Here is a 12,801-nt window from a genome sequence, read left to right as displayed (position 1 = left end):
CGAGACCGAAGTATGTTTGTAGGCAGTAGGAAATAAGTCAGCAAGTAGACATATAGAGATGACAGACAAAAGAGAGGGCAAGAATGATAGAAGGGACAATCTGCTGAAGGGGACAGGATGGGCTAGGACCACCTGTAAATGTAGAGCCATTTGCCTTGACGAGAAGGGCTGTTATTTTCATGTGCGTTGATTCTGTGCCAATTTGGAAAGCAAAGGTTTACAGTGAAGGGCTACAGGAGTTTGTGCTTGGCTTTAAACTGTCAGTGACACTGATAAAGCCATAGATGGCATGCTTATGAATATGCAGAGCTCAGCAGGATGGCCATTAAAGGATGACATTCTAGACACAAAAAAGGCTAGCATTTGGGCTGAATCTGATAAGGTAAAATTTAATAGAGATAATTTATTACAAAGTCTATAAATTACAAGTCACATTAATTATAAAAGTATATAAAAGTCTGCAAATTATAAAGTCTTAGTCTTAGGTTCAAAAAGTCAAGGATAGGATGGAGGAGGTGTGGCTAGACACTATTCTAATAAGAAATAGCTGTGGATTTGGAGGAGACAATTGCACTTTACTCCTTCTGGCTTAACCCATCTGGTTGGGTGAAGTGTGGGGCATTGCATATTAGGAAGGACTGTAGTAAAAGATAAAGAACTAGAGGAAGACAGCCAGGGTATGGAGCCTTGAGACCCTGCCATGTAGAAACTGTTTGTGAGACACTCGGCCGCCAGCAGCAGAGACCAGGGGAACTGTGCTCCATTGGTTTAATTGTGGAAGGGCCACGACCTCGAGCAAGGACGAGACTTAGCCCTTTCTGCTTCACTCTAGACAACAAGGAGCAGCAAAGGGTGTGCCCTGAAAGGGCAGAGTGGGCTCAAGAGGAGGAAGGAACATAACAAGTGGAGCTCCCCACTTTGGGGCTGCTTTGCAGGGTCGTGGAGCTTTCAAGTGAAGGCTACATGACCTGTGTGTGTGTGTGCGTGTGTGCGCATGCATGTTTGTGCACGTGTGTGTGCGTGTGTGCATGTAGGGGTTCTTGTTTAGATAAGGGGCCATACAAGATAGGAACCTCTCGAACTCAGAGCTTCTGTGTCATTGATTTGCTCATTGTATCTAGTCATTGAATGCTGACTCGGCCTCTGTTGCATCATGCTTGAATAAACTGACTTCATCTGACCCCTCAGATCTGGGATTGTTAGATTTCCTTTCCTGTGCCCAGGGTAGAGCACCCCCAAGTACCTCCGGTCACGGAGATAAGCAGTGGGACCATTCTTTGTCTTCCAGATGCCGTCACCATGGGCTCTGTGTTTGGGCGCAGCACTGCACTGAACCTCCAGTCATCTCAACTCAACACACCTCAAGATGCTACTTGTACACACATCCTGGTGTTCCCAACATCTTCGACCATCCAGGTGGCTCCAGCCAACTACCCAAATGAAGACGGCTTCAGCCCCAACAATGGTGAGTTTTGCAGGTACTCCCACCTGGCCTCAGTCCGACCTTCGGCCCCCCAAGCAGGCAATCTGGGGGAGCCTAGAACAGGCCCCGTGCAGGACGAGGGAGCGTCTGATCGAAGGAAAGCCTATTTCCCAATGTTTCCCAGTGTTTCTCAATGAAACACGCTGGTGTTTCCCCTTCCATGTCCAGTCTCACACACCCAACACACACACATACCACAAACACCCCCCCCACCCCCATACACGCACCCCATCTTCCCCTCATCCCTCCCCCCTGTGCCAGTCCCTTGGCAACCTGTCTGTGGACCATGGAATGATTCATATGGAGCCACTGGAGCTTGCTATAAAGTATGGAGGAGTTGAGAGTGTGAGCAGTTTAGTAGATCCCTTCTCATTTAGGGGCCACAAGCACAACATGGGAACCACTGACACACAGCAGTGCTGGGCTGGGCTCTGGGGAGTGGGAAGAAGACAACCAAAGCAGCCCCTGCCCACCAGAAGCTTCCATTGTAACAGGGCTGGGGGAAAGGAGTATCTACACTTGGTATTTAAGCAAAATGCATCCAGAGCAAATACAGAGCGAGCACCATGATATTGGGGACGGGTAAAAGCCTCCTTGAAGAATTGGGCTCTGAGCCAGGGATGCTACAGAGGGAAAGTGAGGGAGGAAAAGAGAGCATAGAGATGGGGGAAGGAACTTCACTGTTGGTCACTGGGGCCACCTCGAGTGAGCAGGTGACACACAGGGAGCAGTCTGGTCTGGGGATGAGCAAGGGGCTCCCAGGAGGAGGCTCATAGCGAGCGGCTCACTTGGAGTTCTTTATGGGACCATGGGCCTTCCTACTATACCTTCCTACTCCTCCGCTCCTGTGTCTTCCTATCTACAGTCGCAGCTAAATGAAATGTGCTCCCTTCAAGGGTCTTGGTCAACTAATGAGCAATAAGCAATTCTTCATTTAATGTCTCTTGATCTTTGATTTGATTGTTGTGTTTGGAAGGAGCTTTTAAAAAATTATTTTAAAAGTAGAAAATGGTGGTTAAAAAACCCCTAGACCAACTCTTTAGACAGGCTCCATGAGTCTGTGCCTTTGGAAATCATGGCTTCTAAATCATCCCCCTTTATTTTGATCTGATCTGGCATCTCGGCAAGGCTGACAGAAGAGACGCCACCCCCTGTAGTGCACTCCGTGCAAGCATCCCAGCTCTGGAGTCCCCTCCAAAAGCAGACTCTACCAATGCTAGGCCTCCATGAATTTGGCTCTTGGGACTGCACGTGCTAATTAGAAGCATGTCCATAGAAGGGTATTTTCTAAAATGGTGCGAAATGTACATTTGCTGATTCTCTTCTCTGTTTACTAGTTACTGCTCCCCCCTCTCAGTTACTTGTGCCTCCAGAGGCACAGCCAGATGGGACATTTGTTCCATGTAGACAGAATGAGGACAAGAGAGTTAAGGGGAACCAGCCATCCCCCTCTCCCAACTTCCCTCCCCAAACCTACTAGTCTTGGGCTTTCTACTTTGTGGATCCTTAAATAATGCTTCTTTTTGGGTTTTTTTTCTAGTTTACTTAGAGCCATCTAGAAACTCACTTCTGCTATGTATTGATAACTCTAATCTGATTAGTTCTTCTCGAGCTAAAATTCACCTGTTCTTCAGGAACTAAGATTGGATTAGAGGCAGGTCCCGGAAAAGTGCTTTGATCAGTCCAGAACTCGGGGACAAGGGCAGTAGACTCGCCTCTTGGCTGCTCCCTCAAGGACCTCAGTTTTATGACCTGGCCCCTTGACCCCTCAGGTTCTTTTCAGTGCACCCTGCTCTCTAAGGCACGCAAAGTGGAATCAACTTGTTCTTGAACTTGGCTCTCCCTCTATTTTACTAGAAATCATTCTGTCAGGAAACATTTATTAAGCGATCACTCTGTGCCAAGCACCATGCTAAGGTCTGGGCATGCAGAAAGGAGCCGGAGACAGTCCCTGCCCTGCAGGAGCCCCCAGTTAGACGGGGAGACAACACTCAGACAGATGGGCACAGAGGCAGCCCTGACCAGGATGCTGGCACTGCGGGCAGCAGGGCTTGAGAAGGGCTTCCTGGAGGAGATAAAGGACTCCCCTGTTTGTAAAATGAAATGGTCGGGCTGGATGGCCTCTGAGACTGTGACCCTACAGTCTCTAGCTGCTGTGGCAGGGGGTCCTGTCACCGTCACACCACACCTGGCCCCTGGCGGGTGCCCCGTCACTGCTGGCTCCCTCCCCCTCCCACACACAGGTACATACAAGCTCCCCCGTCTCTGCCCTTGCACTGATTGTCCCCTGGGCCAGAAATGCCCTTGCACCTCCTACAGGTGCCTTTCCTCCCTCCCAGAATTGCCTTTGCTTTGTGTCCTGTGACTGTGGGCTTTGACATCATCACCCCTGACAGACCGGATGCTCCCTGAGGACAGGACTGTTTTGGTTTTGAATCCCCAGGGCCTAGCTCGGTGCTTGACACATGGTGAATTCATACATGTGAGATTGGTGGATGAGTGATAGGAGTTTGTTTTTCCCTCACGACCAAAAGGTTCATTAACAAGGCCCAAGCTTGTAGGGCCAGAGGTGGAGGAGGGGACGCCATGGGAATCCTGTGGTGGGCTTGGAGGGTTTGGCCCACCCTAGGGACAGCACCAGGTTTCCATGTCCAAGTTTGCAGAGTCTCATTATTGATTTTCCATAGTGTTTTCAATTAACTTGCATACTTGCAGCCTGATCAAATATAGCCTGTGTAATTGAACTCAAGTTGCTGTGTGCATTTAATTGAGTATTCCATAAATACCAAGTAATGTGGAGTGTTTTCATGTTAATGTATGTCAGAGCTTTCTTTAGTGGATTGCCGAGAGCAGCCGCTGGCCGAGTGTCAGGTGGGCCAATGCCCTCGCGTGCAGACCCCTTTGGTGTCTATTTCCAGCCTGCAGTTCTGACACAAAAACCACATTTTCTGGTTAAGAACAGGTTAGCCAGGGCTCCCTCCAGGTCTCCTGTGAGGTGGCACTCTGGCCTCCACAGGCTTCCCTTGGGAGACCAGAGCCTGGGAATGGGCCCGCGTGGCGATCCCCTCCAGAGAGCTGTGGCCATTTAACCTTTCTTCTTTTGTCCTCTTCCAGATGACATGTTTGATCTTCCGTTCCCAGATGATATGGACAATGACATTAGGATTTTAATTACGGGGAACCTGCATTCCTCTCCAAACTCCTCCCCGGTTCCTTCCCCAGGCTCTCCTTCTGGAATGGGAGTGGGCTCGCACTTCCAGCACAGTCGGGTAAGGAGGCTTTGGGCAACTCTCGGGTCCTGGGCGGCACCATCTCCTAGGATCCTCTGCTTTGGGGGCAGGGCCAGGGCCTCGGCTCCAGCTTGAAAAGGGGATGGCAGTTAGAAGCAGGAGGTCCTTGGCAAGTGCTGCAGATTGATGTCAGAAAGTCGTTCTCTCTGCAGGTGCGGGAGTTTTATGCAAATCTTATTGACTTCACAAAAATGAAGCTTTGGGCACATGCTGGTTATGAGTTATTTTTACTTCGAGTGGCTTTCAAGAAGCAAGTTGCAGCAAAACTGCTTATTTAAGATGTAAATTAATTTTGTTAATTCAAGGAAGAATTGTTGATTGTTGCATTCATTCGAAGGAAGTTTGCCAGGGTTCGCTTCTCCCCTCAGAACTTTGAAGGGGCACAAAAGGCAGCCGGTACTCTGCCTTCCCCATGCCCGTCATGGTCCTTCCTGTTAGCACCAGGCAGAAATCACCAAAAGCCAGGCTCTGGATCAGGCCAAGGGAGGCCCTTGAAAACTCCCAGGTTCCTGTTGACATGAAAGAAGGCTGGGCCAGCAGGTGTGCTTGGCCTCCCTGCAGCAGTTACATGTGAAGCAATCAGAGGTGCCAGTCATGGAATTCCCAGCACATTTGGGTCTGCAGCAGGTTTTGGGGGTCACGGCCACACTTCCTCATTCTCTCCCTGTGCCTCAAATATTATAAGATCGAAGGGGGTGAGAAACAGGCTTGTGGAGCTGATTAAAATGTTCCTTTGGCTTCCCTTCAAGGGCTTTGGTTTCTGGTCAGTTGAAGTCTGTTTTCTGGCACTAATTTCATTGAAGGACATTTAAAAGCCAGAAAGGCTCATACCTTCTTCGGCCCCAGAGCAGGTACCGTGGTTTGTAGGCGACTCTTTGTTTTGGGCCCCTGCATGGGCGCTGCTGGTGTACCCATGCAGACTTCATTCCCTGAACACAGACCCTCATTGTCCATGAGCTAGTTCAGTACCAGTGGTAGTGGTCCCAGCATTTATGTATCTGTGGAAAGGTCAAAAATCACTTTCTGGCTAGATCTCTTTTGGTCCTCCTGATAACCCATTTTACAGATGGAGAAATTGAGGCAGGCAGCAGTAACATGACTTGCCCACTCTGAGTTTGGATTTAAACTCCAGGCAGATGATTCCTTTTTGTCCTGAAGGCCTTATTCTTGCTCCGTGTCCCTAGTTTAGAGTTAATGGAACAAAAAGTGGGAGACACTAATTTCTATAGTGGAAGAATCTATCCAAGTCTTTAATCAGACTCCAGGAGTCTCACAAGAGGCTTCAGATCTTTTCTGGGTACACCTGCTTTAGTAATTCAGTAAACCATTAACAAGGGACATGGTAATTGAGATATAATTTTACTTTCTAACAAGCCAAAAGGTTATTCCCCCTTGGATCAGAGCATTCTTCTGCATGTCCTTTAATGGACTGCCTCAGTTTACCAAGAAGAACTCCTATTCTAAATACAGGAGGTATTGCATAGTCTTAGTCTTCTGAAGGTTAGCCACTGCCCCACCCCCCTCTACCTCTTATATCTTATTGAACTTCTTTGATGCTTGTTTAAGAGGTTATGGGGGGAGAGGGGGAAGGAGGAAGAGGAGCCTTTTTAAGTGAAAGAGTAAAAGTTTCACAGCTTCACTAGCTTGAAATTTAGAATTAATTTAGTGATATTGGGTTTTCCCCCTGAACCAAGTGTTCTAAACCTTTCTCTCATTAAGGTGACAGTGAGTTTACTTGACTAGAGATGATGATGATGATAATTACTAGCATTTATATAATGCTTTAAGATTTGCAGAGCAATTTGCCTACAATCTCATTTACCTTTTATCTCACACCAATCCGGTGAGATAAGTACTATTCTACAGGTGAGGAAACTGAGGTTCAGGGAGGTTAAATAATTTCTCTAGGTCACACAGCTAGGAAGTGGCTGCAGCAGGATTCTAATTCAGGTCATCCTCTTAGACTCGAAGCCCAGCCCTTTCGCCACAGAGTCATGCCCAGTGTCCAGTCTGTTCTGTTGCTGGATGGTTCTGTGTGGAAACTCATGTATATATACTAAAAAAATATATATATATATACTAACTAAAAAATAAAAAGATATTTTGTGTCACTGATGATAACAAGGGTTTTTGAGATGAGTGTATGTGAGCATGAACCAGAGATTGTCTCTTATCTCTGCTATAAGAAAAGGGCTCCCAGGGTCGCCTCTGCTGGTAGGAAGGCTTATGAGGGCATTATATGAAGTAAAGAGCTTCAGGCTGTTTGTGCACTCCGGTCATGTGAGTGGATGGATACCAGGTCTGATCTTCTCATAGCTTTTTATTTTTGGAGGAAGAACATATATGACATTTTGAATGTATTAGTAGCTTGTAAGAAGTAACCAATACACAAAGAAATTCCAAAATATAAGCATTTAGCAGAAATGTGGTGGCAGATTTCACATCAGGCATCAGTAATCTTCGCAAGAAGGGCAGTTTGGGGGAGAAGAGCCCTCCTCCAAGTCTGGACACCACAGGTGCAGACCCTGCCTCTGTCAGACTGGCCCATAGTTGGGCAAAGTGGCGCAGCCCCCCCAGAGCTCCAGGTGGTCCTCCGGCTGTTCCGGGGTGGCGAAAGTCGTTGCTTCAGCAAAAGCCCAACTCCATTCTGGACTTGGCCATGAAGTGATGCCCTCGGGACTCTGGGTTAGTGGCTCGCTGCTTTCTCTGAGTGGTGCCGTCATTGGGCTTAGCGGTACATCCAGGGAAGTTGGAGACTCATCATTTGCTCTCCTCTGTCACCTGGTATCCTGCCAGAAAGGGAATTAATGGGCTCGGTACAAGGAGCATGATGCAAAAAAGGCTTTCAAGACAAACTAACCTCCCCCACTATCTCTGCTTCTATGTTTTGTCTCCCTCAGAGCCAGGGGGAGCGCCTTCTTTCCCGAGAAGCCCCTGAGGAGCTGAAGCAGCAGCCCCTTGCTCTGGGGTATTTTGTGTCAACGGCCAAAGCTGAGAATCTTCCCCAGTGGTTCTGGTCCTCTTGTCCACAAGCTCAGAACCAGTGCCCTCTCTTCCTCAAGGTGCGTCTTGGAATTCAGATGGGTCGGGCTGCCCCAGGGGACCTCATGGGTTGCTTTCCCTCTGGGGGCCGGGCTGTCTCTGCTCTCACCTTGGTGGCACCCTGTCTTGGTAGCTCCTGCCAGAAGTACGAATCGCCTTCTGAGTGTCCCCCACAGGTGCTGATCTGACCTTAGCTCAGACTTAGCAAGGCAGCTCTGTGCTTAGCACCCTCTAAAGATTGGATTGTGACTGTGGGTGGGAACAGAACCAAGTCCCTGCTAGACCTGGTTGCTGCCCGGCAGGCGCTCCCTTCTCACCCCCGCCGGTGCCCCCTCTCCCCACTGATCTTGGGCTCACTTGTTCGTACCAAGCCGTTGCGTGCCTGTCTCAGAGGAGCCGCTGAAGCTCCCCCGGTCACTCTTGTCCTCTCTCCCTTTCTTGGCCCAGGCCTCCCTGCACCACCACATCTCCGTAGCTCAGATGGACGAACTTCTCCCTGCCAGGAACTCCCAGCGTGTGCCACACCCTCTGGACTCCAAAACCACATCTGACGTCCTAAGGTAACATCCTCCGGTCCTGCTGAGTCTGGGGCCCCGGGCTACGCTTTCTCTGACCGTCGGCCCACAGTCCCTTTGGCTTACTTGGGCCCGGGCCATTTCAGCCCCGCTTTAAACTCTGTGTTTGCACTGAGAGTGGAAGTTAGGGGAGCTGAGGGAACTTTCCTGCCTCCTCTCCTAGGCTAGGGGAGCAGCCCTGGGCCCCCAGGGGGCCCCTGGCACTTTCTTTTTTTTTTTTTTTTTTTTTTGCCCCTGGCACTTTCGAAGTAAGTTTGAAATTAAATTTACAGTTTAAAAAAAGTTTTTAAGTAAAAACGGATGGTTGCATTTTGAAAAGGAGATTGGGCTCATTGTAACTCTGCCTCCAGTGGACACTTCTTCATTGCCAGGTAGATTCCTTCTGCCGACTCCTCCAAATCTTTAGGAAATAAGGAATGATTTCTGACTCTTATTCCCAGAAATCAGCTTTTTTCCCCTCATGGCAGCCTCCAGGTGCATGGCTCCAATACTGGAGAGTTCAGTTAGGAAGTGGCCTCCCCTTAGTTATTTGGCCTTAAGCCTCTACAAGTGTCCACCGTAAAGTGTGAGCAGGGTCAGGGGGTCAGAGCAGTGGGAACCCCCGCGTGGAGGGTGGCCGGCCGCAGCCCTTCAGCCATGCGCTTCCTCGGCAGGTTCGTTCTGGAGCAGTACAACGCCCTGTCCTGGCTCACGTGCAATCCCGCCACCCAGGATCGCACCTCTTGCCTTCCTATCCACTTTGTGGTGCTCACTCAGTTGTACAACGCCATCATGAACATACTTTAATTTGAAAGCACTTGTTCCTTGTGGCTCGGACCTCCCTCTTTCCTCGAAACCTCAATCCAAGAAATGAATTCTGCACTGGCCCAGAGTCCTTCCTCCAGACCAGCCTCCAGGAGCCTGCGGGGCGCGGGGCTGTGCAGTTGTGGCGGAGGGTGTGCGACGCTTCTCCCGGAGACCGGGGAGGTCCTGGACACACGGACATTTAGCTGGGGTTCACGTTGCGGGTGATCCCATCCTACTGGTCGGTCAACAGGAAGTCTTGTGTTTTGTGTGCGTGTCTTTTTTTCCCCCCCGAAGGAGGAAAACATGGAGAATGTGGTGTCCATTTCCCTGGGGGACTGACCCTACTTTTAAATCTCTAAATAAGGGCGAGTTTGCTCTTTGGGTCGAAGGCCTCTAGGGACTGGTATGGGTGACCTCTCAGTGTTTGAACTCTGTAAGGTGGGGCTTTATGAAATAAGGACCAGCTCAATATGTTATTAAAAAAAGAAAAAAAAAACAAAAAAACAGAGTTTCTGCCGCCTTAATAATAGATATGAGTGCTTTGGTTGATTTCCCCGTCTATGTGGATGGGAATGGTCTGGCACATATTAACTTTGTCTATTTATTTTAAATCATATCGTTGTCTTTGTTTTTGTTTTTAAATTAGCAAGGACCAGGTACTCTAGATGAAACCCAATCGGGAGCCCCCATAGGATTATTTGTCTACACACCTGTCTGTTCTCTGACCTAAAAACCAGAAGAGAGGTAAAAACCAATCCAGGGAGACTCAGAGCCAGGCCGTAGGCTTAGCCAAGGGAGCTCAGGAGGCTCTCTACCCTATTTCTTGTCAAAAGGCCAGGGTTAAGTACAAAGTAACAAGACGGGCGACTCCAGTTCAGGGCTGTGGTGGGGATCGTGCCCAGGCCCCCGTTTCCAGAGTGGGGATCGAGGTGCCCTCTCCCAGCAGCAGTCCTCAGAAAGCTATATTGAAAACTAGACCTCCCGTGAAAGCGGAAGCGAATTGCGGAGAGCGTTTGCTCTGCAGATCATGTACGAATATGGTGGATTATTTCTGGACCATAGGAATATTATTTCAAAGAAATAATAAAACTTGTCATTAAATTAGTACTTGAAGTGGAACCACTGTGGTGGAGCTTTATTTAATTACAGTGATTGCCTTTTTGAAATGTTAATAATGGCTGTCATGGAAGCATTTTATGACGCCTTCATTTCAGGCTCTCCAAGTCTTTGGGGGCGTTTGTTGTGGCTGCTGTGGGCATTTGTCACTGAGGAGCAGGGGCACAGAATGTCAGGCAGGGAGATCAAGGAGTCTGTGGAAAGAATCATGCAAATTTTAAAAGTTCTTCCAAAATACTTTCATGTTCTGGTTAACAAAAAAAAAAGTGTAATAATTACTATGATTTTTTAAAAGTATTTTTCTTGAAATAATCTAATGTTTAAAAACAAAGTATATTAAAGAAAAAAAAAGTCTGTCGTGTGGTGGGAATGTGAAAGCAGAGAAGTCACCATGTAAATGGATAATTTCGTTCTCTGAACCACCTGTGGGACGGTGGGGGTGGGGGGAGGGCGGGGCATCTCCGCAATGTATAGGTTAAAAAAAAAATCTGATATATCAAACCATTTGTATCTAATGTGTACAGTGTAAAATTGACTTTAAAAATATTGCAGTGCTATTTTTTCTTAATCAGAAAGGAAAATTCTCAAGGCCTTTTGAAGCGCATAAAAATATGAAGATTGTAAACATGTATAAAAATCTAACTTGGTGAGAAGACAAATTGTAAAGTAGACATTTGTAATCTTTTACCACTTTGGGGTTGTTTTTTCCCAGAATTCATCTGAATTTTTTTTTAATGGGCTGTTTTTATGCAGGGGCTTTTTTTCCCTAGAAACCCAGTTCTAAGCAAAAAGGAAAAAAAAAACCCACAAAAAAAATTATTAAAAAAAAAAAAAAGGCAGCAAAGGGTAGTTTTCATCTGGTGTCGTTTTTATTTAAGTTTTTTAAGTTAAGAAAAGCTGGTGACATATTTATACGTTTTTGTGCAAAATAAATGAATGGCAATAGATTTTAAAAAATCTTATTATGTACTTCTGTGTGAAAGTCTGTATAATATTTCCCTTAAATATGCATTATTTTACTTGTGAGTTTTTTACTGAATTAATCTGAAATGTACAAGCCCTGGATTTGCTACAGAGTGAAAAAGTTATTTTATTTTTTTTTTAATTTCTAATTTTGGAGATCATGCAGAAATCAGAACTCTTACTGTGGTTTGAGCTGAGGGGCGAGGGGGGGGGAGGGGATTGTCCCGCATGCCTGTATGTATATTTCAGAACCTTTTTTAAATGTAAAAGCTGTACATTTCTGGGAAGTTCTGAATTTTTGTCTTTTTTTTTTCCTTCAAGCATTTTGCAGTGAGCTTCTTTTATATATAGCAGACAATTTGAAAGAATACAAAAATATGTGAAGTTCATTAAAAAAAAAAAAACTACAGTATATCGCTGGTACAATACACTAAAAAAGACTTTGATAAAAAGAAACAATAATAAAAGGCCTCCATTTTAAATGTCATTCATATATACCTTGTGGATGAGAGCTATATACTTTTACACACTTTTTTAGATGAATAAATTATTGAATTACTGAACCTCTGAGTGCATCTCTTTTCTTCTCTAACTAAATTACCCAGGGCAGGCTCCGAAAAAAGTCAGGCCTTGGTTCCCGCGCCTTGAACCACTGATATAGGGGTTAGCCTCCCTTGTTCAATTGTCCTCAGCCCGCTCTGCAGTCTGGGCCTCCAAAGGCTTCATTCTTAGGGGCCGGCCCAGAGGCCTAGAGCTGGAGGGGACCTCCCAACCCATGGAGTCCAAGGCCTTGTGACACAGGGAAGATACTGAATCCCAGGACTATTGGAGAACTGGATCAGATTCATCCCAGATCCTTTGATGACTCCAGAGCCAACGGCCTTTCTGCTTATCCCCAACAATTTCTACGTGCCACTATTCTGATTCTAAAAGGACTGGGGAAAAGAAGATGGGTTCTAGTGTCAATTCATGTGACCTCAGCTAAAAGATTTAGCCTATAACTTAAGGGGATGGGGATTGAAATAAATGATTCTCGAGAGAAGTCTCTTAGAAAGTCCCTTTATAAAGTCTATAACTTTCATCACAGCTCTTGGGGGGGTGGGGTGGGGGCGGGGTGGAGGATGTGTTTTTTTAATATCCTAGAATGAAACCAGACCTTCCTCGTGGAAGGAAGCAATTCCAGGGACTTGTTTTTCCTCAGTTTCTCCCTTTTTCAAAAGTAATAGTATCTCCTTTCTAATTCTTGAACCATACCAACTCTTCTCTACCTTCAGACCAATTCACTTCCGTTGAGATCCTTTGGATCTCTAGGCTGAGAAAAACCAACTCCAGAATTCCCCCAGAACTAAGATCAAGATTTCTCCTCCTGCCCTCCTAACTATATCCATTAAAAAAAAACCAGCCCTGCATCTCTAGGTGGGGTTGCCAACATTCAGACAACACACATATTACTCCAGATCTAAACTCAAACATTCCAGCTTCCTGGCAGTTGAGGGGTCTGCCTGCCCCCCCCTCACACCCCCTTACCCTCCCCTGCTGGCGGGCT

General features: G+C 46.9%; 1 protein-coding gene across 4 annotated transcripts in view; it reads left to right on the top strand.

Moving 5' to 3' along the window:
• MED13L (mediator complex subunit 13L) overlaps positions 1-11,659 on the top strand; it is a 333,757-nt gene extending 322,098 nt beyond the window's left edge. For all 4 annotated transcript variants that reach the window (XM_031948656.1, XM_031948657.1, XM_031948655.1 and 1 more), the window contains 5 exons: positions 1,289-1,465; positions 4,598-4,752; positions 7,674-7,835; positions 8,263-8,375; positions 9,044-11,659. In XM_031948656.1, coding sequence (XP_031804516.1) covers positions 1,289-1,465; positions 4,598-4,752; positions 7,674-7,835; positions 8,263-8,375; positions 9,044-9,176 — 740 coding nt within the window. In that variant the 3' untranslated portion in view covers positions 9,177-11,659. The remainder of the gene's footprint in view (positions 1-1,288; positions 1,466-4,597; positions 4,753-7,673; positions 7,836-8,262; positions 8,376-9,043) is intronic.
• The last annotated feature ends 1,142 nt before the right edge of the window (positions 11,660-12,801 follow it).

The sequence above is a fragment of the Sarcophilus harrisii genome, chromosome 1 (assembly GCF_902635505.1).
Source record: "Sarcophilus harrisii chromosome 1, mSarHar1.11, whole genome shotgun sequence".
Classification (NCBI taxonomy): domain Eukaryota; kingdom Metazoa; phylum Chordata; class Mammalia; order Dasyuromorphia; family Dasyuridae; genus Sarcophilus; species Sarcophilus harrisii.
This window is presented reverse-complemented; position numbering and strand designations above follow the sequence as displayed.